The sequence below is a fragment of the Taeniopygia guttata genome, chromosome 1 (genome assembly GCF_048771995.1).
Source record: "Taeniopygia guttata chromosome 1, bTaeGut7.mat, whole genome shotgun sequence".
NCBI lineage: Eukaryota > Metazoa > Chordata > Aves > Passeriformes > Estrildidae > Taeniopygia > Taeniopygia guttata.
Genome location: NC_133024.1, coordinates 31,137,314 through 31,163,653, shown reverse-complemented (window position 1 = coordinate 31,163,653; position 26,340 = coordinate 31,137,314). Strand labels below are relative to the sequence as shown.

General features: G+C 44.2%; 1 protein-coding gene across 2 annotated transcripts in view; it reads right to left on the bottom strand.

The window, feature by feature from the left end:
* Positions 1–946: 946 nt before the first annotated feature.
* USP35 (ubiquitin specific peptidase 35) overlaps positions 947–26,340 on the bottom strand; it is a 26,226-nt gene continuing 832 nt past the window's right edge. The window contains exons 1-11 of one of the 2 annotated variants that reach the window (XM_030268669.4): positions 18,114–18,496; positions 17,090–17,786; positions 15,786–15,921; positions 11,907–12,036; positions 10,415–10,516; positions 8,423–8,581; positions 7,481–7,674; positions 7,266–7,359; positions 5,703–5,809; positions 3,674–4,889; positions 947–2,509 (exon numbers count right to left, since the gene is read on the bottom strand). In XM_030268669.4, coding sequence (XP_030124529.4) covers positions 2,339–2,509; positions 3,674–4,889; positions 5,703–5,809; positions 7,266–7,359; positions 7,481–7,674; positions 8,423–8,581; positions 10,415–10,516; positions 11,907–12,036; positions 15,786–15,921; positions 17,090–17,771 — 2,991 coding nt within the window. In that variant the 5' untranslated portion in view covers positions 17,772–17,786; positions 18,114–18,496 and the 3' untranslated portion in view covers positions 947–2,338. Of the gene's footprint in view, positions 2,510–3,673; positions 4,890–5,702; positions 5,810–7,265; positions 7,360–7,480; positions 7,675–8,422; positions 8,582–10,414; positions 10,517–11,906; positions 12,037–15,785; positions 15,922–17,089; positions 17,787–18,113; positions 18,497–26,340 lie in introns of those variants that run through there. The other variant, XM_002189396.6, reaches the window with a different exon arrangement.

Genomic DNA, 26,340 nt, shown 5'->3' with positions numbered 1-26,340 from the left:
TCTGTAAGGCCTTTAATATGGTCCCTTATAACATTCTCAGCTGTTAATTGAAGAGTTTGATGGATGGATGGACCATTGGTTGAATAAATAATTGGCTGGATGGCCACACTGGAAGAGCTACAGTCAATGATTCAGTGTCCAAACCAGCAATGATTAGTGTTCCTCAAAGATCTGTACGGGGACCAATACTATTTAATATCTTCATCAGACACAGTAGTATTGGCTGAGTCCAAAAGGGAAGTCCCGTGCTAATAATTAGAGGAAATCAGGAGAGGCTAAACCAGTCAACTTCATTACAGCCCTGACACTCTCCAGGCTGCCATCCATGCTGAGAACTGCATGCTGTTTGCCTCTGCTCATCCCAGAAAATACTGGGGGAAAAAACAAGACATACTTAGGAAAGAGTTTAGCTATGATATGGCCTCTCCAATGTTTTCCATATTGGTTTGACTATCTGCCTTCATTATTTAGATTATGATCCCATCAAGTTAAAGCCAGTCTCGTACAAAAGCACCTTAAGGCAAACAGCACAGAAAATGCTTTCGGGTGATACTCCAGAGTAAAGAAAGGAGCTAGCATGACAGCAACAGGAAAACTTTTGGCAACCTCTTTGAACAGGAAATAAATAGAAGTGTAGTAATACAACCAGGAAACATTTGTACATTCTGTGACACTTCAGCTTTGGGACTTCATTTATTTCCTCTCAGCACATGACTTAAAAACAACAAACACACTCCACTGCTCATCTACAAGGCTCCACTATTAGTATTGTGATCTTCTGGAGGGCACACAGCTCTGCCATTCCACCTCTGTTCAATCCCCTCTTCCAAGCCACCACTCTGCAGGACTGTCCCATGTCCTTGAGGATGGACACCTCAGCTTCCCCATCTCTTTTTTGATCCATCAGCCCAGTATCTCCGAGTACTGCAATACAACTCTAAGTCTGTATGTTGAATTAATTCCGTTTATTTATATATAGGAAAGACAATAAAAGAATATGATAGTATACACAAGATATTTGACCCCAAGTGTCCTCTCTAGCAGACTTTCTGCTCATATTATCCATAGCAATGTCTGTGCTTTGCCTTTTCCTCCACAAAAACACAATCATCAGGATTAGGCCTTGCACTTAGGACCTAAGGCACAAGTCTCTGCCACTTGAGTCAGAGAAATCTCTACTACAGGTGTGAGGGGAGAGCAGGCAGGGGAAAACAGCTGGGGAGGGACAAGGGAGGGAGCTGTTGTCCCTGTAGATGTGCTGCCTGGGGCTTGAGTGGGCCATCTGCCATTAAAATCAGCCCCATCTCATTCTTGATTTATATAATACATTGTATATATTACATAGTATATACTGATATTGGATTGATATAACATATCTGATTGGGCTACTCACCTTGCAAATAAGCATTAAAAAAAAAAATAGATCATGAGTTTAGGGGGGGCTCTGTTATCTGCTACTGAGTTCAGGGTATTCCAAGAGAAAACTCAAATTTTAAAGGGCAGATCCAGCCCAGAAAGCCAACAAAAGACAGCAGCAGAAAGAGACTAATGGAGTCCTAAAGAAACATCTAGAAAAACAGCTGTGTGTCTTGGCCTGCCGTGCACACTAAAAGCACCCAGAGGTAACACAATGGGTCTTCACTGGAGCCCAGAAACCTCAGCTGGATCAGGTCACTCACTCTAGGCTGGAGCGGTTTGTGCCCCTCAGTCTCTTTTGGGTGTCTTGCAATAAAAAAAAAATTTAAAAACCATAAACTCCCTCTGGTTGACCTTACACTGCTTGTCTTACAAGCTCACTGCCTCACAGACCAGCACTGCTACATTTTGGCATTCTCCAGACTTTTTCTGCCTTCAGGGTTTCTCGTGGTCGGTTCCCAAACCACATTAAAAAGAAATATAACAACTGAGCAGAAGTCACTCCAGAACCTTTCAATGGAAAGGGCTGCAGACAGGATGTGCATGGGACATCTCCATCCCTGGGGCCCTACTGGGTCTGTCTTCCTCTCCATGCAGAGGACAGGAGTCCCTGTCACCTCCCCAGGCTGGTGGCATGGCTCACAGCAGGCAAGACATGGCTATGATGAAGCAAAAGGGCACTTCTCTGAGCTGTTGGCAGCTGCTCATCTCTGCGCTAGCTTATGTACATTAAGGCATGAAGACCAAGTGCATAGGAAGCAGCAAGACCCTCCAGATGCCTCCAAATCAGCCCTGAGAGCTTTTCCATTGAAATGTTTCTCAAATCCTCCTCCAAGATGCCCACTGTCATAGGGGTGAGGAAGAGGAGCTTCTGGCTTCGGGTTGGCCCCGTGGACACTGCCCATCCGGTTCAAGCTGTTGGCTAAAAGACAAGTCCATGGAAGGAGCCTGATCCACCCCCGCCCGCTGCTGGGCTGCAGCCCCCAGACGAGCTGTCATCGTCCTTGTCCCTGTCCAAGTCTCTCCACCACAGCGGGGATTTCGGCAAGGCAGAAATATAGGCAGCTCTGTTCCTCGCTTCTTTTTCCTGTTCCTGGAAGAAGAAAGGGGCAAAAAGAGCACAAGGATATCAGCAGATAAAAGACTCAAGTGGAGGGATGCTCCCACCATCCCTGAGCGACCAAGAGCCTGTAAGGTTCCCCCCAGGAGCTTCCTTCAAATTAAAGTGGGGTGTGAAGGCCATGTGCTCTCGAGCTCAGCAGGAGGGATGCAGCAGAAAATTGCAGCTCTTCAGTGGTCAAACCCAGTCCTCCCATGTCACCTATGAGAGGGGAGGGACCCCCCAAATTGCCCCACATGCAGTGTCTCATATGAGACACTGTTCTTTGGAAAACATTGAGCTCCATCCGCTGAATTAAATCTGTTATAGTTTGTATTCCCAGCTCACCCATCTGCCCAGGCAAGCTGTGCATGCCTCATCCCTGTAAGTGTTCAAGGCCAGGCTGGATGGGGCTTTGAGCAACCAGGTCCAGCGTAAAGGGTCCTTGCCCATGGCAGAGGGGCTGGAACTAGCCGGTCTGTAAGTCCCTTCCAACCCAAATTATTCTATGATTCTATCATAAGAAGAGAAAAAGGAAAAAAAAAAATACTTCATTAGCAGTGACTCAGATGAACGTCAGGGGTGTTAGGAAGGAACAGCTAGTTACCAGTGAGTGAAGGTGGGAAGGGAAGGAAAGGAAAGGGTAGAATGCGAGGAACAAGTATTTTACAATGAAGGTGGTGAGGCACTGGCACAGATTTCCCAGAGAAGCAGTAGATGCTCCACCCCCGGGAACATTCAAGGTCAGGCCACATGGGGTTCTAAGCATCTGAGTTGAAGATGTCCCTGCTCATCCTGCAGAGGAGGTGGACTAGATAGCCTTTAAAGATCCCTTCTAAACCAACTTATTCCATCATCCTCTCTTTCCCAGGCACTTCAAAGAAAATATCATGCTAAACTTCCAGGAGGAAGGCAACCCCAAGCATGGCCAGAAGGCATCTTGTACCAATCTCAGCACCCAGTTTCATCAGAAGCCTATAACCTGCTTATATCGGGGTGCTAAAAACAAAAAGGGATTTGGCTTCAGGGAGTGGGTGGGCATCTGCAGGATTTTAAACACAGGACAGGATCCCACTGCTGCCTGGATTTGTGGGAACATGGCTCATGAGTCAGACAGCCACAGGACCACATCCCACTGTGCACAGCAGCAGGAGTTACCTGTAAGAAGAGGATGTTATCTTTGGAAATGGCTTCCATCAAGTCCTTGTGGAGGGACGGTTCACCATGCAGGCGGCCGGCCTCAGCCAGAGCCTCGTGCAGCAGGCAGCTCTGCTGGTCCGGCCGCTGCCGGTAGAAGAGGACATAGGCAGTGTCCTTGGGGAAGAATGAGGTGACGTTGCTGACCGACTCGAAGGAGGAGAAGGAAACTCTGGTGTCATTGAAGAGGTACCACTGGATTTCAAAGTCCAGCTGTTTGTCAGAGGCTGTCTTTGGCACCCCATCCTGGGGCTGCCCGTGGGGGACGGTGTCAGTGCACTCCCTGGAGTAGCAGTAGTAGTGGCCACTCTCGGAGGAGATGCCTGAATGCACCACCACGCTGCAGAGGTCATACACAACAGTCATGAAGCCACTCCCTGGGACAGCACCATCCTTCCCATGCCGGCAAACCTCCTCAGTTTCCTCTGGAGCAATAAGGATGGGTAGCTTGAGCACCACAGGGATGGAGACATTGTCCAAGATCTTCTTCCTCTTCATAGTCCGTGGGTCAAAGGAAAACCGCAGCAGTGTGAGGATGAGGTAGTGTGGACCCTCTGTCAGCTCTGCCACCTTCTCAGCATCCTGCAGGGATGCACATTTCTCACAGTGGTATTTATTCTCTGCTGTCAGTCTCTCCGGGGATAGAAAATAGTTGATTAAATCTGGAACAGATCTGGAGTCCTTGGGAGCACATGCCTGCTCCCCAAAAGTTGAGAGAGGGTCTTTGGCTGCATCCACCCCAACATCATTGCCACGTATGGGATTTGCTGCTTCTCCTTGTTCCTGGAAACCTAATGTTTCCACCGACACTGATGGGGCTGCACGGTCACTGGCCATGGGAGCCTTCCTTGGGATCCAGGGAGAGCCCATAAGCTGGCCTGCATTTTCTGGAGGCTCAATGAACTGTGGGCCAATTTCTTCCACTGGTAGAATAGGTGTGCTCCCACACACATTCCTGTCCGATGGAGGAAAAGCCAGGGACAGGTCTGTGAAGGCTTCTTCTCGGGAGGAAACATTGAGGCATTTCAAGCAGCGGATCTTTGTCATCATTTTACCCCCAAACATCTTCTCAATCAATGTCTTGTTTAAGTAATGATGCTCCACCGCCTGAGACGTCAAGCTCGATTCCTTGAGTTTCTGGTAGATCCTTTTTCCAGTTTTTTCCTCTTCATGCAATCTTTGGGAGGGGAGAAAAAGGCTGTGTTATGCACCAATACAACACCAAGGGGCAGTTTCTAAAGTAGGGTTCCTGTTCTTCACTGCAAGTATTTAATCCCAGTTAACCTGCCCGTTCCCAGGGGTCTGATGCTGTGGGAGAAAGGGGCAATGGAGTCAGACAGAATTTGGGAACCTGAAGTCTTCACGTGTCACTGACCACATACTTCTAGAGGGATCACTGGGACACCAGAGATTTGATATTTCTAGGTAAAGGCAAAAATCAACATTTTACAGAGTAGGCTGAGTGGTTTGTCAGGTGAATTTCTAAGGTTGGTACAATTTTAGATTAGATATCAGGAAAAATCTCTTCACTGAAAGGGTGAAGGGCAGTCAGACATTGGAACAGAATGACCAAGGAAGTAGTGAAATCACTGTTCCTAGAAATGTTAAAAATGTGTAGAGGTGGCATTTAGGGACATGATTTAGTGGTGGACTTGTTAATGGTTGGACTCAATGGGTTAATGGTTGGACTCAATGATCATAGGGGTCTTTTCCAACCTTAATGACTCTGTAATTCTATTAATTCCTTGAGTCCTCAGAGCAAAGGCAGAAATTTTCAAGTTGAACTAAGTTCTAACCTAACCCCTAAAATTGTCCGAACAGGGTTTCATTAGAAAGAGAATTTCATTTCAGACCAGTCTCACTATCCCAACCCTCCACTCTCCCAGCTCCTCAGGGTGTGAGGCACGTGCCCTGTTTGCATTAAACATTTCATTGGGGTTTAGGGATGCCGTTGTCACCAGGCTCCAAGATCACAGCGCTTGTCACGTACCGGTCCAGCAAATACTTGAGGTACTCCGAGCAGTCCTGCTGAGCTCCAGGGGTGAACCAGGGTGGCCAGGAGGCAGAGAGGAAGGTCTCAGGGGAGATGGCAGGTCGCTGGCAGAAACACAGAAGAAATGCATTTAATTCTAGCGATTTTTCACAAAGTGGGATAGAGAGGGGAGAGGAGTGGTTTTTTGGCTGGTTCACTGGGAGCAGTGTTCTGTGCCTGATAAGGTCCCTTTTTTCCCACTGCAAAGGCTAATCCCAGTGCACAGGAAGACCTTCTTGATTTGCTGCAAACCAGGATGGTAAGGATGAATTTCAGACATTATTTTACATTGCCTACTATAAAATAAACACATGGATATGTGTTATTTATATGTTTATCCTTCATTTTTTAAATTGTTTATTAGCCTGATCCAGATAATTCTACTTAATGCAGCCTGAATTTAATTTGCTGCTCCATTTAATTTGATCAGGATCTCTCTACCAAATCCTTTCATTTAAAAAAAAAAAAAAAAACACAAAAAAACCCAAACAAAAACAAAACAAAACAAAAAAAAAACACAAAAAGACCACTAAACTTGCACCCAACATTCTGATCACTGCAGGCAGGTAATCTGTGTTACCAGATAATGTAATTGGTGTCATTAGGAAGCAGATCTTTAATTAACATGGAAAAAGAACCCATCTTTAGCAAAAAAGTAGCTTCAAGAACAACCCAAAGAAGAAAAAATAACCAAAAGGAAATTAACAGGAAACTATAACCATCAGCTACACAACAAGTAAATAAGTTTCTGTACTTGCTCATCACAGAACACAGACACCCTAACCTGCCATCAAAACCTAGACTCTTCTATGGCCAAATATTAAATTTAACAGGATGTCTATATATCCCCCCAGGTCATCTGTGGTGACATAATACCACAATGCTACCAGCGAACTATGCCTGTCAAGCCTTGGGAAATGAAAAGCCTCAATGACTTTCTACCCAGCAAGGGAAAAATTCACTGACTCTTTTCAAGAGAGGAATTAAATATGACCTAGCTGCATCTCCAGGAGTCCATTAAATTTCACATTTGTCATGGTAATATTTACAATTAGTTTAAGGGTGTTATTTGTAAAGGAATTTTCAGTGATTGCTACTGCTTTGCTGGGCAGCAGTGGGACAAGTGAGCTGCTCCAGTCTTCTCTCTTGCTGCACAGCAAGAAACAAAGCCTCTGCTTCACACCACCAGGCTTCTGACACAGCTGACCACAGATGTAAACTATTACTTAATGGACTTCATTGTCAAAACCATTAGCTATGACATCAGCCCAGCCCAAGCAGACCACAAGTTCAAGACAGGCAGCCTGGTGTGAACATAGCCCACTTTAATGGGTGATAGGAGTTTCCCTCCACCTCTCCCAAAATTAGCCTCCTTCGTATAAACAAAATTTGTCCCATTACAAAAACCCACCAAGATCCACAGCTCCTTATCAGGACGTTAGAGCCAGCAGGAAGCAACTTGGAGACGAGCCTTTCCGCAGCCGACAGTCCAAACAAATAACTAAAACATGAAATAATTACCTGACTGTGCTCCAAAAATGCAAAGAGCCACTGGAGCTTTGTCATCAGGGGCTGGGAGTTGCCCTCAGTTAAATTCAACACTGAATGCCGAAAGCTGTGGAAGAAAAGCAGAGATGCAATCTGTGAGATGGAAAATCAGTGTGGGACACTCAAGGCTGCTGTGAAAAGCAACCCCTGGAGCAGTCATGAACAGGAGCAAGACGGGAAAAACTCACTCTGAAGCCATGAAAAGAGACTGTATGATGCTGTTCATGTAGCAAGTGTTTCCCAAGTTAATTAACCCAATCTTTCCTGTCTCTGATTTAGATGCCAGGCGTGGGTAGAAGCAGGCCAGCTCATTCTTCTGGGAGGTCCAAGCATTTTGTCCCAAGAGGTGTTTAATCCTGTCTTCATTTGGAATTGGGAGAGCCTTGGAAAGAGATATCTGTGTTACAAATCATTATCTGTCCTCACATGGGAAGCTGAGGGGCAGACACTGATCTCTTCTCTCTGGTGACCAGTGACAGGGCACAAGAAAACAGTGCGAAGCTGTGTCGGGGGGGGTTTAGGTTGGATATTAGGAAAAGTGTCCAGAACGAGGTGACTGGACACTGGAACAAGGTTTCCCAGGGAAGTTGTCATGGCACCAAGCCAAGAAGCATTTGGACAATGCTCTCAGGCACCTGGTGTGATTCCTGCCCTGTGCAGGGTCAGGAGTTGAACTCAATGATCCTTGTGGGTCCCTTCCAACTCAGGGTATTCTATGATCCTATGACCGATCTTTTCCCATGAAGAATTAGTAATGGGCAACTGCAAAACTCCTCTGCTAGAGGCGTTCACACAACTAATTTTGCCTGCTTTTCACATGAACCTGCCTCCATGCACAGAAGAGTTTATCTGTTTGTATTAGTCCTTTAGAGGCATTTCAGAATAAAATTATAGCTAAAACCTACAGGCACCATCAGGACCGTTGCAGGCCACCATTAGAGAAGTAACTTCCTTCAACCTGCCTACACAGGGCTCAGACTCAGAATTTTAATCCCCTTCCTTCTACCACCATCTGAGGTGTTGAGGTCAGGACATCCCTACGAGTGGGACAATCCCTCTATCCTAGCTACTGACAAAGATGCCATTTCCATATGGAAAGCAGTAAAATGACTGAGAAGGGCATGACTCACTTTTATTGCTTCAAGGACTGGTTCATAGAGGTCTGGGAATCCTGAGAAGCGGAAGAACATGCAGTGGATGAGCTCGGCCAGCTGCTCCAGGGAGCTGGTTGCAGAATTGGAGTCCTCCTTCTTCAAGGAGGCCACCAGCCTGGGGATGTGAGGGAGCAGCTGGAAAAGAAAAATTTACTACAGAAATTGCTCCACATTATTCACAGAATTTTAATACATTTAGGGGAATGAAATTCAGCTGCAGGCAGAAAAGATAGTGAACAGGACTTGGCATCAGTGCCACTCTAGACTTCATTCTTCACCCTTTGAACTCAACAGCAACTCTCTTGTTGATTTTGGCAACCTTAGAGAGTTTTCTGTTGCATGACACCTGCAGGTTTGTGCTGCTGCTTTGCTGAGTTGCAATTGCCATTCTTTAGTCTCCCCTAAATCCCACACCCACAGTGGGAAGGATATGCTGACTGCCAAGTGCAGGGATTTAAACCTGTAAAGTAATGGGATTATCCTAAAAGAAATGTTGTCTGCTGTGCTCTGTGCTGTTTTATACTGAATACACTGAACTGGAATTGATACGGTGGGATAGGTGGCAACAGGCATATAAACAGCACAGTCTTTATTTTGCTTTCACCTCGAAAACATAAAAATGCACAAGCAAATGCAAATGCAAATGATCCATTGCTCACGGGCACCCTCTGCTGACCCTGCAGCTGCACACAGAATAACTAAACTATTTCCAAACCTGCAGATGTGCTAGAGTGACCCAGGCATGCACACAACCTTTTTAGTATTTATATCTTATGTTATTTTTAGCCCAGTGTAATCCTGGAGAAAAGTATCAGGACCCCTGTCCAGCCATTTCCAGGTCCTCTCTTCCTCCACTGGTCTTCTCTTTTTCTTTCCCTTCAAAATGTTGAGATTTTAATTATTTCCCTTCCAATAGGAAAGGTTGTTGGGGAAGCAGATCAATTGCAGCACCTTTTTATACATCAGAAATTTGCCAAACTGTGATGTGAACAATTCTCAAAACCCTTCCAAAGTGCCAGGGCAAACACAAAAAGACGTGGTTTGGCCCTGTCAGGTTTTGAGTTTTTTAAATAAAGGAGGAAAGTTATGCTTATGGACTACAGATGGAATCTTCAAACCAGGAGCAACTCACAGCTTTTGGAGAATTTCAAAATTTGCTGTCCAACTGAAGACAACACATTTGAATTACTCTATTTTCAGAAAGCAAAGAGTTTCTCAAGAAATTCAGGTTCCTTCAAAGTATCTCCAGCTGAGGAATGAAAAAGCATCAGTTGAAAATGTTGGCTAGCATTGCTTTTTTCTATGTTTATTCTGAGAACTTCAGGTGAAAAGCCAAATATAAGGGCTTTAACCAGAATGTACAAAATCTAACATTAATAGGAGTAATTTTTCATCACTGCATTTATCAGTTCAATCACTACAAGCATGCTTTTGCCTTCAGCCTCACTTTTTAAATTCAGCATTCCAGAGGCAACACCAGCAGGAAGGAGAGCTGTGCCTTAGTGCCAACAGCAAAATAAACTATAAAATATCACTGTGGAAATGAAAAGTGGATATTCAAATGTTGCCAAAAGGTGTTTTTGCTTTTAACAGAATTTGTGTAGTGAAGTGTTCTGATCCAATCTTCTGGTCTTGCTGCACTGATGTTGTACAAACCTTTCAAAGATGACCCACCACTTAAAGAAATGGGTGCCACACGTTGGTGACAATTTAAAGTCACATGTGGGATGGGGCCACTGGGCCCAACAGACAGTGAGGCACCTCTTTAGGAAAAGCAAGGGCTGGTTAATAATGCATTCCCTGCCCTCCACAGTGAGGGCCCTCCGAGATGTTCTCAATGCAAAGGCTCCCCCAAATGCACTCCAAAGCCAGAGTGACAACATCTGCCACACCTGAGGTCCCCTGCTGCCCCACAGCAGGGTTACACTCAGGACAGTGGCCTCACAACAGTGCCAGACACAGCCTTACCAAGTGAAATGCCTCGTGGGAGTGCTGGAAGCTCAGCAGCATGTACTGCAGGACAGACAAAGCCCCCTCCCTCACAATAGGGTACAGCAGCTTGGAGAAGACCTGGTGGAGGAGGAAAAGAAAGCAAATGAGAAGGCAGGATGGCACTACAACCAGCAGGAGAAGGAAACAGCAGGAAACAAGCACTAGGCATCTACCGTGGCTGCTGGTCTCTTCCTACTCCATGCTGGATGTCAAAGCAAGCAGCCTGTAATTAGGTCTCCAGTCATCTCCTGTCCTAAGTATTGGCTCAGGGCACCCTTAAAAATACTCTGTGTGTTATCCTCACCCTTTCAGCCTTGTGTAATGTCTCTATGACAGTGCTGCATCTCCACATCTCCTCATGAAAAACTATGCAAGCCCAGCAGAATGCTAGATTTTCTAGAACATGCCTCAATTTATTCACATATTTGGAACTTTATCACTAACATTTCAGACAAAGAGATAAAAAGCAAGTATATTTTTCAAGGGCTACATAATAATAATTATTCTACTTTACAAAAAATACCTGTATACCCTCTACTGTTGTCACATCATAACTTCCAAGGGTTTCCCAATATCACATATTATTTTATGGGCTGTGTCCCTTTCCTATGTATTAACAACGAAAGGAAAGAAAGAAAAGCCAGAGATGCTTGGCTACTGTCCCATTGCTCAATGCATTTGAGGGATCACAAAGACAAATGCAGTTATTGAAAATGCTCCAATACTGATAATTTTAGAATGACAGCATTATTTAGGTGAGAAAAGACCTCTAAAATCATTGAGCCCAACTGTAAACCCAGCACTGCCAAGGCCACCACAAAAACATGTCCCAAGAACATAGTCTTAGTAGCTTCTATGATGACTTCTGGTGGCTCAGCCAGGTGTTATCCCCATTATTCTGAGGGGAGTGTAGGACCAGAGCATGGTAAAAGTTCTGAAATAGTGAATAGTTCCACTGCTTGATTACAGTTTTCAGAGAGAGCAAGTACTCACTGCTGAAACAGGTGATGGCAATGGCAGTGGTGGCTTTATCTACACTAATAAAAGAATGAAGCCAGGGCAAGGCTTTAGAACTGTCCTGTGACTGTGTAGACTATTAATACTCTCACTGAGATGTACTTTGCCTGTGACAGCCAGCAATGACCCAGGCATGGTCAAAGGACAGAATGTCACATTCCCAAAAGCAAGTTTTACAAGAGCTTCATAGTTTGGGAAGGAGAGTGTCTGACCGGTTTGAAAATCCTTGGCTACTTTATTTCATAACCTTTGAGATATCAGTACCTCTGCAGACCACAACCTGCAGAATCCCAGGAGAACATCATTCCTAGCTGCAAAATCAGTATCCCTTGGGACAGCAAACTCTTTTTTCTCTACACATCTCATCTTGTCATTTGAAAGGCAAGGTGATATTTCAGGTGCAAGATGGTATTTCTGTGGTTCACATTCACATTTAAAAGAGCCAACTGACCTTTTCTATTTTTGAAAGAGTGACTTCAATCAAGATGCTGAACTTTTTCACTGCAGCCAAACCCTTCAGCAGAGCAATGATCCACTTGTCTATGTTCTTTCCCAGGGGCCAGGACACCCAGTCAATCATCCTGAAATGAAACACAAGCTCTTAAATAAATTTTATGCACGTATTGTAAAAGTCAAGTTCCACTCCGGATCAAACCTCCTCCAAACCGGTGTCCAGTCACTGGGATGAGACTGAGTCTTCACAAGGCATTTCACATGTTATTCAAAGCACAACAGAGTCTGAAGTAGGAATACCCCAATGTCACCATCACACTGTGGTTTATCAGCGGATCAGGCCCAAATCCATCAAGTAAAGTGGGGATTTTTTCCAAAAATTTCAGTCTAGTCAAGTTCAAATGTTTAAAACTGGTGCAGTGCTCTATACACTACTCACATGAGGATTTGATTAAGGTCTCTGCATTGTCACCATTAGAAAACAAATTATAGTGGTTTGATCTCTGCATTGCTGCTGGTAAAGAAAAAAAAAAAAACTCTCAGATTCATATATTTTAGTCCTCTGTGTGGAAAACATTGATTTCCAAAAACATATTAAAAAACCTCCACCTGGAAACTCTAATAGAAGCCAATTATTCTTGAATGTCACAGGTAAAAAAGTTCATTTCTAGCCACTCAACCAACATGTGGTCAAGTTTCTACAAGAAAAAAGTGCTTTCCACAAGTTTCTCTTAAAACAATAACATAAGTTTAAGTGATGACAGATTGCTTCTGTTTAAATTTAATGCTAACCAGGAAGTAAGACTTGGGATCTCCAAGCATCAAACTTTGCTGATTATTTCAGTACCTTTGATTTGAAGATACCCCAGACCTTCAGGCTACACCTCAGTTCAGCTACCTTAGCCAGTCAGTTCCCTTTGCTTATAAACCTGTACCTTATGCAAAATAAAAGAAGGGAAGATAGATAACTAACCACTACTAAGCAAAGAGTGGGAATTAGTGAAGTTTACAAGAAACTGGAAAAATTAAAGTCTAGTCAGTAAAAAAACCTTGAAAAGCAGAATGTGTTGGGATGCTGAAAAATAATAAAAGTCAAGCCAAGTTGGATAATAAAGCAAATGCCAGAGAAGCTTGCACAGACATTTGCACCAGAGGAGAACAAGGAAAGCCATGCAACCTCTGAATGTGAAGATACACAGCTGTCAGGCATCATCAACACAAGAGGAAGATCAGGGAGTCACAAGGAAGACCCTGAGGATTAGAAATGTAGAACTGGAAGGAAATTTATTGATTCAAAAGGCATGCAAGGCACTAGAAATGGAGGATTCAGAAACTCATCTGCTTGAAGACAAGGAGGCAGATACCAGATGACTACAAGTTCCCAGTGTAACAGCAGCCATGGAAAGGACCATCACCATCTGTGGTGCAGAAGGAAAGGTGCTCTCCCTAGCAAAACAAAGACACCCCAGGCTGCGGTCAGGCTGCCATGATGAACATGGTCACAAACACCACCATCTGTGCCCAAGACCAATGAACTGTGTGGAAAAAACCTGTTCAGGTGGTAGGGGAAATTAAGAACACTTCCCACAAGAAAAGCTTAAAATAACCTGGCTTGTTTAGCACAGCCATGAGAAAGCAGAGATGGGAAGGGACTGCTCTTCCTGCACATATTGAAGGAATAAACACCAGGGAGGCAAAAGATATTTCAGCTATTTCTGTTGGCATAAGATCAAATGAACTGTAAGATGTCCAGAAATACACATAGACTGGCTGTTAGAAGAGAGATTTGACCCACTAAAGCAACCCAGTGGTGGAAGAGCTGTGAAGGAACAGCAGTGGGAACATTGTCCTGCTTTGAGAAGCAGAGTTGAACACTCATGAAAGGGATCTGTAATGTCAATGCTATAAAGCAGGAAGATGGATCCAGAGATTCAAAGGTACTTTTTCTCCCTATCTTCTTTAAAAAGGCATAAAATAACCTTATTTGCTTGAAGCTATACTTTGTCAGCTCTGGTGGCTAAATTACAGTGCTGCCTGTGTTGCTATAGTAGGAAGAAATTACATTTTAAATTTACATCACACTATCCACAGATATTTTAGTAGCGGTAACCCTAATTTGACAAAGGAGTCATTGATTTGGTGTGCTAAACTTTTAAAAGCCTAGACCCTGATGTCCAGAGGTAGCATGTGCCTGCATAGCTGTGTGACAGCAGATGACTTCTGCATCTGGACCTGGACTCTTTGGAACAGATACATCCTCAGGAAAAAAAAAAATAAAACCTGAATCTATGAGTACCTCTGACATCACAGATGCACAATAACAGCGTTTATCTAAAAATGGACAAACTCTGTAAAAGATTGTGGTGTACACTTATGCCAGCAGGTGACAGCCTTGCTTTTTTTACCACCACTTGTTCTTTACATGCTTGACCAGAAGCTCTACACAAATACAGTTCATTCCCCTGCTACTCCCAAAGCCAAACTTTGGAAGAAAACACTTCTGCATGCAACCATGAGCTAAAAGATCTTCAATTTGTACATTTTCCTTTGATTTTCTAGGCATGGAGCAGACAAACAGCCTGTGGTCACGCTGGTTTTGAGCACCTACCTGCCATAAACATGCTGCCAGAACATCAACATTTCTCCTAAATTATGTTAATTATATTTTGCAGGGTCTGACTAATTATTTACTCCCCTTTCTGCATGACAAAGACTGTTTTAAGGAATGATGCAATTGATTTGGCAACCTCTGTATTTAAACACTGGCATTCTAAGATTCATCTGGATATTGCAGCAACAAGTGTCCAGAAGGAGAAAAAGATGGAGAAGAGGGTTAGGAACTGAACTAATAACTTCATATTTTGTCTTGGGTTGCTCTGGACTCTGGGAAAACCATTACCTTCCCTAGCAAGCCAAAGAGAAGTAACTCCTTTCTGCATACATAAACTTCCCATCAGGAATAATGTGTTTCTGTCATGTAACCTTATTGGGAAGGACACACAAATCCTGTAATAAGAAGAGGAAAAAAGATGCAAAAAAGAGGAAAAAAAGAAAAAAGTGAGATCAATCTGAGCAGCTCCGTTGTGTTAAGTGCACACACCACTGCATGTGAATATCATCCATTTAAATGGAGACCTCTAAGGAAAACATGGGTTAAAGATAGACCCATGGAATGATTTCAGCTGGAAAACACCCTCAAGGTCATTGAAGATACACCTCAGTTAAGTGCAGAGCAAGGCACTGGAGCACAGAAAAGTTGTAGGACTTGAACATAAGAGTGCAAAGAAGACCTGGTGATGCCAAAGAGGGCATTGATGCTGCAAAGACCAGGTCTGGCATCTCAGGTAGCCTTTCACCCACCACTCTTCATCATGCTCTGACTAGGTCTGTCCAGCTGCAGCACACCCACCTGACAAAGGCCAAGGCAGGACCTGGAAGCAGTTGGGCATACCTCCCTCACATAAGTCTTTAGTTGTGACTGGTGGCTTAAGAAGACATCCTTCTGAAGAGAGACAGAGATCATAATGAAATCCTGAAAAGGAGATTTTTGGGGGAAAAAGGCCTTAAAAGTTTCAGGGGAAAAAAAATCAAATGTTTTCAACACAGCCTATATTGGACATCCCATAATGCAATTTATTTCTAAGAAAATAAACTAAATTAAACCAAACACGTATAATAACCACCATAATCATAATAAAAGCCACTCTTTATTCTAGTTATCCAGGACCTCAGGGCTAGAAGAAATTATACAGAGTTTTTTTTTTTTTTTCCCTACGCACTCCTCACCAAGTAGCACCAGCCAACCTGATTGGGATAAAACCACACAGAGCATTTCTCCAAACTGAGTTAAAGCTTTCACTCCCACAGCCTCTCCCACCTGCCAATGGCCATCATCATTTGCACATCAGTGATGCTGTCATCATTGGTGAGGTTTCTTATGACGCCATCCATGAGCTCCAGAGGGACAAACTGAACCACGCTGGCCAAGGCATTGGAGGGCGCTTCCTGCTCCTCTGCAAGACAGGGGTGAGCCCCAGCAATGAAGATGTTAGTTCACAGGAAAACCAGGCACACTAGGTCATTTCTTGTCCTAAAAAACAAAAAATTTCTGCCCACAAGAAATAAAATCATAGAATTGTTTAGGTTGGAAAAGCTTTCTATGATCATGTCCAACCCTTAACCCAGCATTGCCAAGTCCACCACTAAACCACGTCCCCACGTGCCACACCCACACATCATGGAGCAGATACTGAGCTGCTGCCAATGAGCAGTGTAGAGTCCATCGTTGGCTGTGCTAGGAGGATAATTCCCCAGATCCCAGTGCAGCACATAATGAAGCTGGATATTAGCAGATGGCTGTTCCCTGAAGCCATATGTAGCCCCAAGGGAGGAAGAGATTACAGGCACATGTTTGGCCCCACTCAGGCACCAAATTTCCTCTGCTCGCTATCTTTTTACTAAATACTGCAAATAATTGCAAAAGGATGCAAGGATGCAACTGCAATATTTCCTGCCTGGAAATGGGCCTGCTTCCAGTGGATAAGGCTGTCATACTGAAAAACCCATCTCCTGTAGTCTTAGGAATAGCTAAAGCAGGAGCTCACCAGCCTTTCATGGCACTGGTACCTCCCAAAAACCTTCTGAACGCCCCCACAATAACCTAAAGGCCCCAGAAGTTGGATAAATATTGTCTGCCTCACCCTTAGATGCAACCACCCTTCAGACAGTCAGCAGGGCTTCATACCTCTAGGTCAGTGAGAAATAACTGCTTAGCTTTATCCCTAGTCTCTGGTAGGGAGCTGATGGTGGGGCACCACCAAGTCAGCCGAAAGAGAGTGGCATTCCTAAAAGCTGTCAAGTTCCACTCTAACAAGCTGCAGATAAGATGCTTTCCCTAAAGCCCAGCTGATGCTGGAAAGTGCTGAACACGAATTTGTGCTGCAAATGCTTTGATCCTGTTAACAGCTCCTGTCTGCAGACTATCTCTGGTTTCAGGGTGAAATTGTTTTCCCATCTCAGAGCCCTGGTACCTTTTAGAGATGCTTGTCTATTATATTTCATCTGTGACTGCATTTCTGTAGTGGATGAAAACCCTGAAAGATGTCAAACTAATTGAGTTTGACTTCATCAGAGCCAGCATTTCCATTCCCAGCCTTTTTATAATCATTATTTTTAAATTACCTGTTGAAGAAATGATAGTGAACAGCTCTTTCAAAGAGGGCAGGATGGCTGAGGTCTGAGTCCTCCAGATTCTCTGCAGGAGACCACTCACTTTGTTCACCTGCTCCAAAAACTCCATGATCTCCTCTTCCCCCTCGGAGACGCACTGGAACTGCCCGATGCAGCGGATCAGCTGCTGACAGAACAGGAGCTGGTGCTTTCCCGTGGGAATGCACTGAGGATGCTGCGTTAGGAGTTTGCTGATCTTCGCACACTGCTTGGGGCTGGGCCTCTCGCAGACCTTCCGGAGCACCTCGATCCTCAGTAAGCTGAAGATGCTGTTTGCTGATGGGCTTTCCAGGACAAACTGCAGTCCTAACTGGATATAATCAAGTACATAATGGCTTCTCTTCCCCAGAGGTCCATAGCCTTCCTGGAGGAGACTCAGCAGGAAGCGGACATTGAAGAATTCCTCAAATTCCTCTGGGTGATAGTGGCCATAGACCTCCAAAACCTCTTTCCCAATCTCTCTTTTATACTTGGTGTCCCCAGTGAGATAAAGCTTGGTGGACAGCTCCAGCATGGACCAGCACTGCTCGCTGTCCATGGGCTGCTTCGCCGCCTCAATGACGCGCCTCACAAGCCCTTGTTTCACGTTGTTGGGGTAAGAGGACATCACTACAGCTTCCAGTATCTTATCCATCTCTGCTCCCTGCTCCTAAAAGAGAGGGACAGAGCAGCAAGTTAGTTCAAGGAGGGTCTGCTGAGCTTTTAAGCCCAAGCTGGGGCAAGGGAGGTCAAAAAAAAGCTGAGCTATCTGGAACCACTCCGAAGAGGATAATTCTTGTGGCTTTTTCATGTAGCATTCAGAAAAGTTTCCACTCTGGTGATGTTTGACTGAGACTAAAGCTCCCAAACGGAATGAATATAAAAAGATACAGAACTTCTTCTTATTAATCACACATCTGAGCATTTTTGTCTTGCAAACAACCAAGTACAGACTACAGAAGGGATAAGTGGGGAATTAAGGGAGGCAAGGTCTTACAGCGGTGTCTGCTGGCTCAGGTGTCCTCAACAGGCAGAGATGGCCCCAATGATTGTCTTCACATTCAGGAAGGAGAGAAAAGGCCTGGGAAGCAGAGGTGGGACTGCAGCCTCTCTGTGCAATGGCAGGGGTGTTTGTCTAACATTCACACCGTGCTGCCAGCCACTCCATCTGAGTGGTGCAGTCTTGGCTGCTCCCCAGGGACCTGCCGCATTTGTATGCGGGACCAAAGCAAGCGGGGAGAGAAACTGCAGAGTCAGGCAAAGTTTCCCATTTGTCACAGCCTGAATTCACCAGTAATAAAGCATTACAGAAGAGTTCAAAAAAAACAAGGAATTCCCAAGGAAAAGCTCAGAATAACATTTATAACCAGTTGTTGGATGCATAACTGCTCAAAAAAAAAAAAAACCAAAAAAAACCGAGAAAAGCTAACAAAACCCAAACCATTATAGAGTGATAAAATTAGACAGCCAGGATTTCTTATAATGTATTACAGGGACTAAAAAAGCTCATCCACAGCAGGTCCCCCCAGCACAGTGCACTGCACAAATACACAATTGGAGAAGATTCCTTCCTGCCTATAGCCTAAAATGAGCTGCGCTCATGTATCTGACTGGAATAATAATCCCCACCTTTCTGTTCCTCAGCTCCCTAATCTGTGAAATGAGAACAACATGCACCAATTCCTAGTGGGCTTGGTTGAAAGATCCTTCATTAGCACTTGGGAAGCATTTGAAGTTTTTCAAGTGGACACGGTTACGAAGAATATAAATGCAGATGACATGTGCCCCAAGTAGGTTTTCACAGATGACATCCAGAAGAGACTCAGCAGATGCCATCCAAGGACCATGCCATCCCTGGAGTAAGCCTGTGTCTGAGCCAGAGAGTATCTTTTCTCCTGGTAGACAGCTGCTTGAAGGTGGAGAAGTAAAACCATGCCAGACACAAACATCAAGCTCATACTCACAGCTGCTTGGCTGGGAAGCCTTCTCACTTCACAAAATATCACCTCTTCCCATCATTGGTTCCCCACAATCTCACAGGATGACAAAAAACCATTATTGATAAATAAATAAATAAATATATATATATATATATATATATACATATATATATAGCCATCTCCAATCCAGCGATGACCGCAGGCTACATTGCAATGCCTCTACAGGAACCACCTTGCCCTTTCTGGCCCCTGCCTGCTGACTCATACATTCCTCTGCTCATGTGCTGGATTTATTTTTTCCCCATCAAGCATTACTGCTGCCTTCCCTGCAACAAAGTATGGCAGAGCTAATGCTCTTCATCACACTATTTTCCCAGGATGGAACATATAAGCAGTATTCCTGAGGGACCAGCCTGCATTAAACCAGTGGCAAACGAGGACAAGATAAAATGAGAAGACAAAATACCAGAGATAATGTCTTTTCACCTCAAACAGAAAGTACCACACTGTCAAAAAAGGCTAAAAGTCAACGTGGAGAGCAGATGGGGCTTGCAGACAGTCCAAAATCAGGAGCATTTGTCCTTGCTGTAGCTCAGTGGTCACCTTGACCACACACAAACTGGCACACACCTACAGTCAGGCTGGTAGCCCTTTCACCTCCTATCTGTACGTTTCCAGCCTGATTCCAGCCACCCTGGTCATCTGGCACATAGATAAGGGGCCAGGAGGAGACAGGAGGATCTACAGTGCTCATTGGTTATGTCTCACTATTACTTCCCTGGAGCAATCCATGCTGAGCCTGGCACAGTGATTTGGAAACACCACACAGGCAGGATGGCCAAACAATGGCTGCAGTTCTTTTAGATCTAACCCCACAAATCAGCACAGTCCTCTGGTGTATGTGGTGTTGGGTGCTCTCACTGTCCCTCTCAGATGTGATGGCTGCCTACCACTGTCCCCACTATGACTGGGCTTTTAGCTACTTTAGCATCACCAAACTTCACCAAATTTTCAATGCAAAGAGTCTAATTTCATCTGAATTTTGAGATAAACTTGCATCTCCTAAAAGGGCTTGGTTCTTCCTCAGGCTGATCACAGAAAGGGACAGGAGGATGGGCTTCCTCAATGTTGCTGTCTGGAGTGCAACTGGGTCATGACTGACATTATGTAGTAGGACAAGGCTGAAACAAACTCCCTCCACAGTCAATAGGCAAACAAGTCCCAAAGGATCATATTCCCCAGCAGGAAGCATCATAATGACTTATATGGACATTAAGACCTTGAAGACACACAGGGAGAAGCACCTGAGTTGACCTTGTGGTGAAGGGTCCATGCTCTCCTCACCAATGAAGGGCTTTGCAGGAGAAGGATGGGCTTTAGGTAAGACAGTCCCACCTGCACCTCTCCAACTACCCTCTGTCAGCAAGAGGGGACAGACAAGCCCAAGGTTCTGCTGTGCATCAGGGTAGACCAAACTGCTCCCTAGGTCTGGGCCAGACAAGGCCAGGATGGAGAATGCTAGCCAGGCCATATATTACAATCTTAGAACTACATTAAAGCAACATTTAAGTGGCTTTGTAATATGCAATAATAAATATTATAGTCTTAAAACTACACCAAAAAAACATTCTAAAGTAAAAGATCATTCACATGTCAAAGGCTAGGCATTAAGATGGCTAATTCAAGATAAGCATAGCTCCAGATACTTTCAGAGCAGTATCAGTTTAAGCATCTAATATAATTTTTTTTTCCCCATGACTTCCCTGGAAAGTGAATCAGGGTTTTCAGCAGATGAGTAAAGGGATTTGGAGTGTTGTCTGTAAGATCACTGTCGCATTTGTTGTAGAAATTGGAAGAGTGTAATAAACAACCCAGGGAACTGCAGGAGAGGGAAGGATGGCTCACTGTCGGGCAGCTGAATGCTACCTTGGAGATCTGGTTCTCCTGTTTAATACTGACATAAAAAAGACTATCTATTCAGACAATCAGGCTTCTGTAATGAGTGTTCCTGAAGTAGAATAACCTTTTGCACTTCTTCCTCACCAGCATTAACAACACACTGAAGAGCTGGGAGGATTGGCTCATTCCTGCTTACGAACAGAACCGAGTTCCTGGAGCGCACAAGGATGAAGTAGAAGGTCAAAGAGTTAATTATTAAACTGAAGAGTCACATTGACGTTCCCATCTGTTCTGTAGCTCACGTAAAACACAGAGTACACAATATGAGCTTTGGAGGGAAACAGAAAACATCACAGGTAATGGCAAAACTGTTCTGCTACCCCAGTGAATGACTGGCAGCAATAACACATGCAAAATCAGAAAATGAGGAGAAAAAGAACCTTGGGAGGTCTCTAGCCCAAACTGTACCCACAGCTGAAATCAACCCCAGCTGCTTAGGGCTTTATCCATTAAGGTCTAGAAAATATTCCAGGGCAACCTGCTCCTGTTCTAATTAGCTCATAGTGGGGAAGTTTTCCCTATTTGCAGTTGGAAGCTCTTGTTTCAATTTATGTCTGTTTTTTCTCATTCACCTGCCTTGTACTCCTGTAAAAAGCCTGGATTCTAGCCCTCAGTAACCTCCTTGTAGGCACTGGGGAGCTGCTATCTGTCAGTGCCCAGCCTTCAACAGTTCAAGGAGTTAGTCCATCCCAGCTGAGCCCATCCCAAGAGTTCATCCCAAAATACTTTGCATTTGTCTTTGTTAAATTCCATGAGGTTCATGTCAGCCACAGCATGTCCTGTTTGGCAGCCCTGTCCCCAAGCATATTGACTATTCTTCAACTCTGGCCTCGCTCACAAATTTGATAAAATTAATTTAATCTCATTCTCCACATCATTCATAAAAAATATAAAAAAGGAAAGGTCCTAGGATGGTTCCAGCCTGTTTCCTACCCAATTAGCAGTCCACACATCTGTGTTTGATATAAAGATGGTGCAGGGCATCATCTCAAAAGCCTTACTGAACATCAAAGATGCTTGCTGACCACAAGATGGCTCCCTGCAAGGACAAACACCCAAGCATGTTCCAGAAACCAGAGAGGGAAAAGGAACTTAAGCCAAGAGCAGCATTGGCCAGCTTAGTATTACTCTCCAAACTGAGTAAACTGCAAAAAAACCAAAACAAAACAAAACAAAAAATGAAAAAACAACAAAAAAAAAATCCAACCTCGGGATGAAAAATCACTTTTGGCTTTGCTTGGGTCTAGTTTTCACACTCTGTACTGTTTCGAGCTGTACTCATAGTTCTCTTCTGCCCATTCTTTTTCTTTAATTAGGATCCATTTCAATTGAAATCTATCCAATTACTTCTAAATCAATTCACTCCTTTATCCCTGCCAGCAGCAGATTTCCAGTAAAGTCTCCTTAGTACTTTTTGCAGAATATAGTACCAGTTTCCACACCCTAGGTCTTAGCAAAGCTCTGAAAACATAGATGCAAAATGTACCTTACCTTTAGGGAACCTTAGTACTAAATTCAGCACATTACCTACAATGGCATCATAGAGACTTTGATAAATACCACTAAAGAAGGAAAAATAATTCCCACCATCCAAATGCAGAGCCACACAAAGTGGCTTGCTTCTGAATTACAAAGAAGAAAAATATCTACTTCCCTGAACTCCCTGGAGGTCTGGAAATACAGAAATGAGACTCACCTTTTATTGTCCTTAACTCCTGCCAAAATGGTTTCTTTTATGTCAGCCAAGACATTGCTGCTATTCCTGCTGCATCCTCCAGGCAGCCAGGCAATTAGGGCTCAATCCTGCAGCATGCAGAGCTGCTGCAGGATAAAAGGAAGCTCATATAGTGCCTTGATACAGCACAAAAAATGCTCAGTTCTCTAAAATTTCTACAGAATTTGCCATGACTTGGTATACAACCTCCTACAAGGACCAGCCTTGTTGTCACCTCTCTGGGTCTGTTTTCCAGAAATGTAAAAGTAATTGTGTAGTACCAACATTTTTTTTTGCAGGGAACAAATGTCCAATAAATTCATAGGCAAAGAGGGCTTTTTTTTGTGTTCAAAGTACATCTCTGTTCATCCAGCTAAGAAGGAGAAACCACAGCCCGCACACCATTACCACATCCAACAGATACTCATGTTATTGTAGCAATATGAAAACTGAGGCACATCTTGTCCACAGAATCATGGAATGGTTGGAAGGGACTGTAAAAACTATCTAGATCAAAGTATTTGCTCAAGGAGATGGAATATGCTGTTACAGAGCCAGCACCCAAACCTCTCCAGACCTGCAAATACATTAATGGCAATGCTCCACTGCCCTTTGCTTTCAGCTGCTGTCTGAGTTGAACCTCATAAAGTGCTGTGGCAGAGCAGAGCACCAGGTTAATTTTTATGAGATCTAAGCTGAAAACTAGAGCTAATAACGGCAGAAAAATCCCATTAAATAGCCCTTTAGAAAAAGAAATGAGACTCTATCCATTTGCAGTCGCAACAGGGAAAAATTGCCAGCACAGAAGCCTGGCTGAATTTTTTGCATATGATTATAATCTGCCTTTCTAAACTCACCTTCGCTTTTCAAGATCACATATTCCTTGCTTCCTGTCCCAGACTCTTTTCCAATGGCAGATTGCACTTGTGTGTCTCCTACTCACTAGAGTTAATTACTTTTGGCTCACGAGGCTCTTCATGCTTTTCTATCCTCGGAATCAGAACTGCCCTTTAGGACAGCACCGATGGAGATTGCCCTTCACCACAGGCAGCAGATTTGGAGCAGGAGGCTCTCCCTACACTCTGCAGGACAGTAGCTTTCAGTTCTCTCCAGAAAGCTCAGTAGCTTTCTGTTCTCTCCAGAGAGAAGGTTTATTTAAGGCATTGTCACCCAACTGGACTGCTGGAATTTGCATGGCTTTGCTGTACATCAAGACCTCCACCTTGGGAACAACGAGTTCCTCTCTTGTGGCTGCACTCTTGCAAAGGTCTCAGAAAAGCAACCAACGAGAAGATACCTATTTGCAATCAGGCTAAATTTATCATGTAGTAGTCCCTACCTTCTTTAAAATTTGTTGATACTTTAGATCCACAGACCACTGTGGACCCCTTTCCTTTTTTCTGCAGTACCATGTATTTCATTGATCTTTTTTCCTCTAAAACATCATAAATATTTTTGACCATATCATACAATTCTATCAGCCCTCTCCAAGTGACAACAGTGCTGGGCAGGCTGCCCTATATCAACCCATCTATCTTACCTATCATACCCTGCTCTCTTATTTCTTCAATGCTTCTTCTTTGATCCCTTTGGTGCACACAGATCCCTGAGTTTCTTCTCTTGCTGGTTTGTTGTTGTTGTTTTTTGGGGGTTTTTTGGGTTTTTTGGGGTTTTTTTGGTTGGTTGGTTGGTTGGTTGGTTGGTTGGTTGGTTTGTTTTTCTGTTAGGCACTCAGTCATCAAATTAAAAAAAAAAGGTTTTGGCTGGATGTCAAAGCAATCAGCGCACTACCAAATAAAGCCTACGGCTCTAACATTTCATCCTCTCTTTCTCCAGACTGCTCCTCCCAGGTCCATTCCTTCCCTTCAGCCAACAGCCACAGACACACATCTCTAGTACATACTGGTATCCTTTTCTAATAAAGCATCTCAAAACCATCCCTAGTGTATTATCAACCATCCTGGTATGCATACAGAAAGCAAGACACAAGGAATTAAGTTTCTCTCTCACTTGAAAATCAGCAGGAGAGAAAGGGGTGTGAGGCAAGGCTTGCTCAAACCACCAGACCAGCAGTGAAAAACCACTGGTTCTGTGGCTGAGCCCAGCACCAACTCCAGACAAAAATAACCCACCCCGGTTGCTTTTGATTTCTCTGAATTTATCTGGCATTGGATGCCCAAAAGCTCCGTTCTGCCTGCAATAGGTAAGTTTTTCCCAGTTTTCCTCCTCACATCCTCCAGTTGAAGATATCTTCCTTTTTTTTTCCCAGAAGACTTCTGCTTTCCTGCTTAGATAGAGTTCTCAGCCTGGGCTGTGACACCCTACTTCCATAAGGCTTTATACTGGGAGTGTCCAGATCCTGCACTGACCTTCAGGCCAAGGTACTTTCTATCACTGTCCCTGGAGACTGTAAATACATCTACTCCGGAAAGCTGGTTGTTTTCCTGAAGGTATTTATAGCATTCAAATCACTCTTCTTTCTTCAAGTTTCTGTCTGCTTTTGTCTCTGTATAGAAATTAAAACCCTGGATATAACCCAAGGAAAAACCACGTCCCGTTCACCAAAGCATACCGGACTGAGGGCTGGCATTCATCAGTCACTGATTCACTGTTTCGAGACAAAGATCTCCAATTTTTGGTGGTGCATTCAGGAAAGGAAAAATGGGGTATGATGCCCATTTGAGACCTCAGTTTCCCTCCAGTCCCCAATACATTTGGCTTTGCGTCAGCCAATTCAGAAAGCAGAAATGTAAAGTGAGACCATGGCAAACTTTATGGACTCCACCACAAAGGTGCCCAAAGCATTTTGAGACCCCTTCTCAGGTGAAAGCTCAGTTGCATCCTTTCAGTCTAGGTAAGGCATGCTGTTGAAATTTCCCTGCCACCAGATGCAGCATGGCATAGTTGAGCTCCCAAAATGCTATGAAAATCTCATAGCAGTGCAAATATTCCATCTGCTTTTATTCTTCAGTAACACCCACAAAGTCCAAGCCAGGGCTGATCTTATCTGAAATTGGATTTGATCTCAGCTAATCTGAATTTGACCCTCACTTTTAGAGTCTTTGGCTCCCTATCAGATGGGAATATCCCAAGGTGTCCCTCCCCAGGTCAGCTTCCCTGGGGAAAACCTGAATCTGTCTTGGCAAGTTTGTTATAACAAGATCCTGCCTTCTAAACAGGTTTTCAAAGCCCTGCAGGCAGTTGGGGAATGCACACACCCCCACTTTCCAATGTTGCTCCTGTATTTCTCCCTCCAAGCATTCACCTATAGTCTAATTCCCAAAAAGCCAAATGCTTAAGCTCCCCTACTTCACCATTCCCTTCTGCACCCTGACCACAGAGCATACCTCTGTCCAAGCATCTCTCTGGCAATCCCAAAACCCGGCCCTTTCTCCCAAACTCCTCCCTACAAGAATCCCTCTCTTGAGCATCCTTCCTGCATCTCAGCTTTTTCAGTAGTCCTCATCCCAACCATCTCTACTGCATACCTCACTCCAAGCCCTCTGCTACACTGCAACCCTAGGGCATCCCTCTGAGTATCCTTCCCAAGCACCCCTATCCTTATCCTGAGTATCCGTCCCTCAGAGCATCGCAGTTCCTGAGAATGCCAA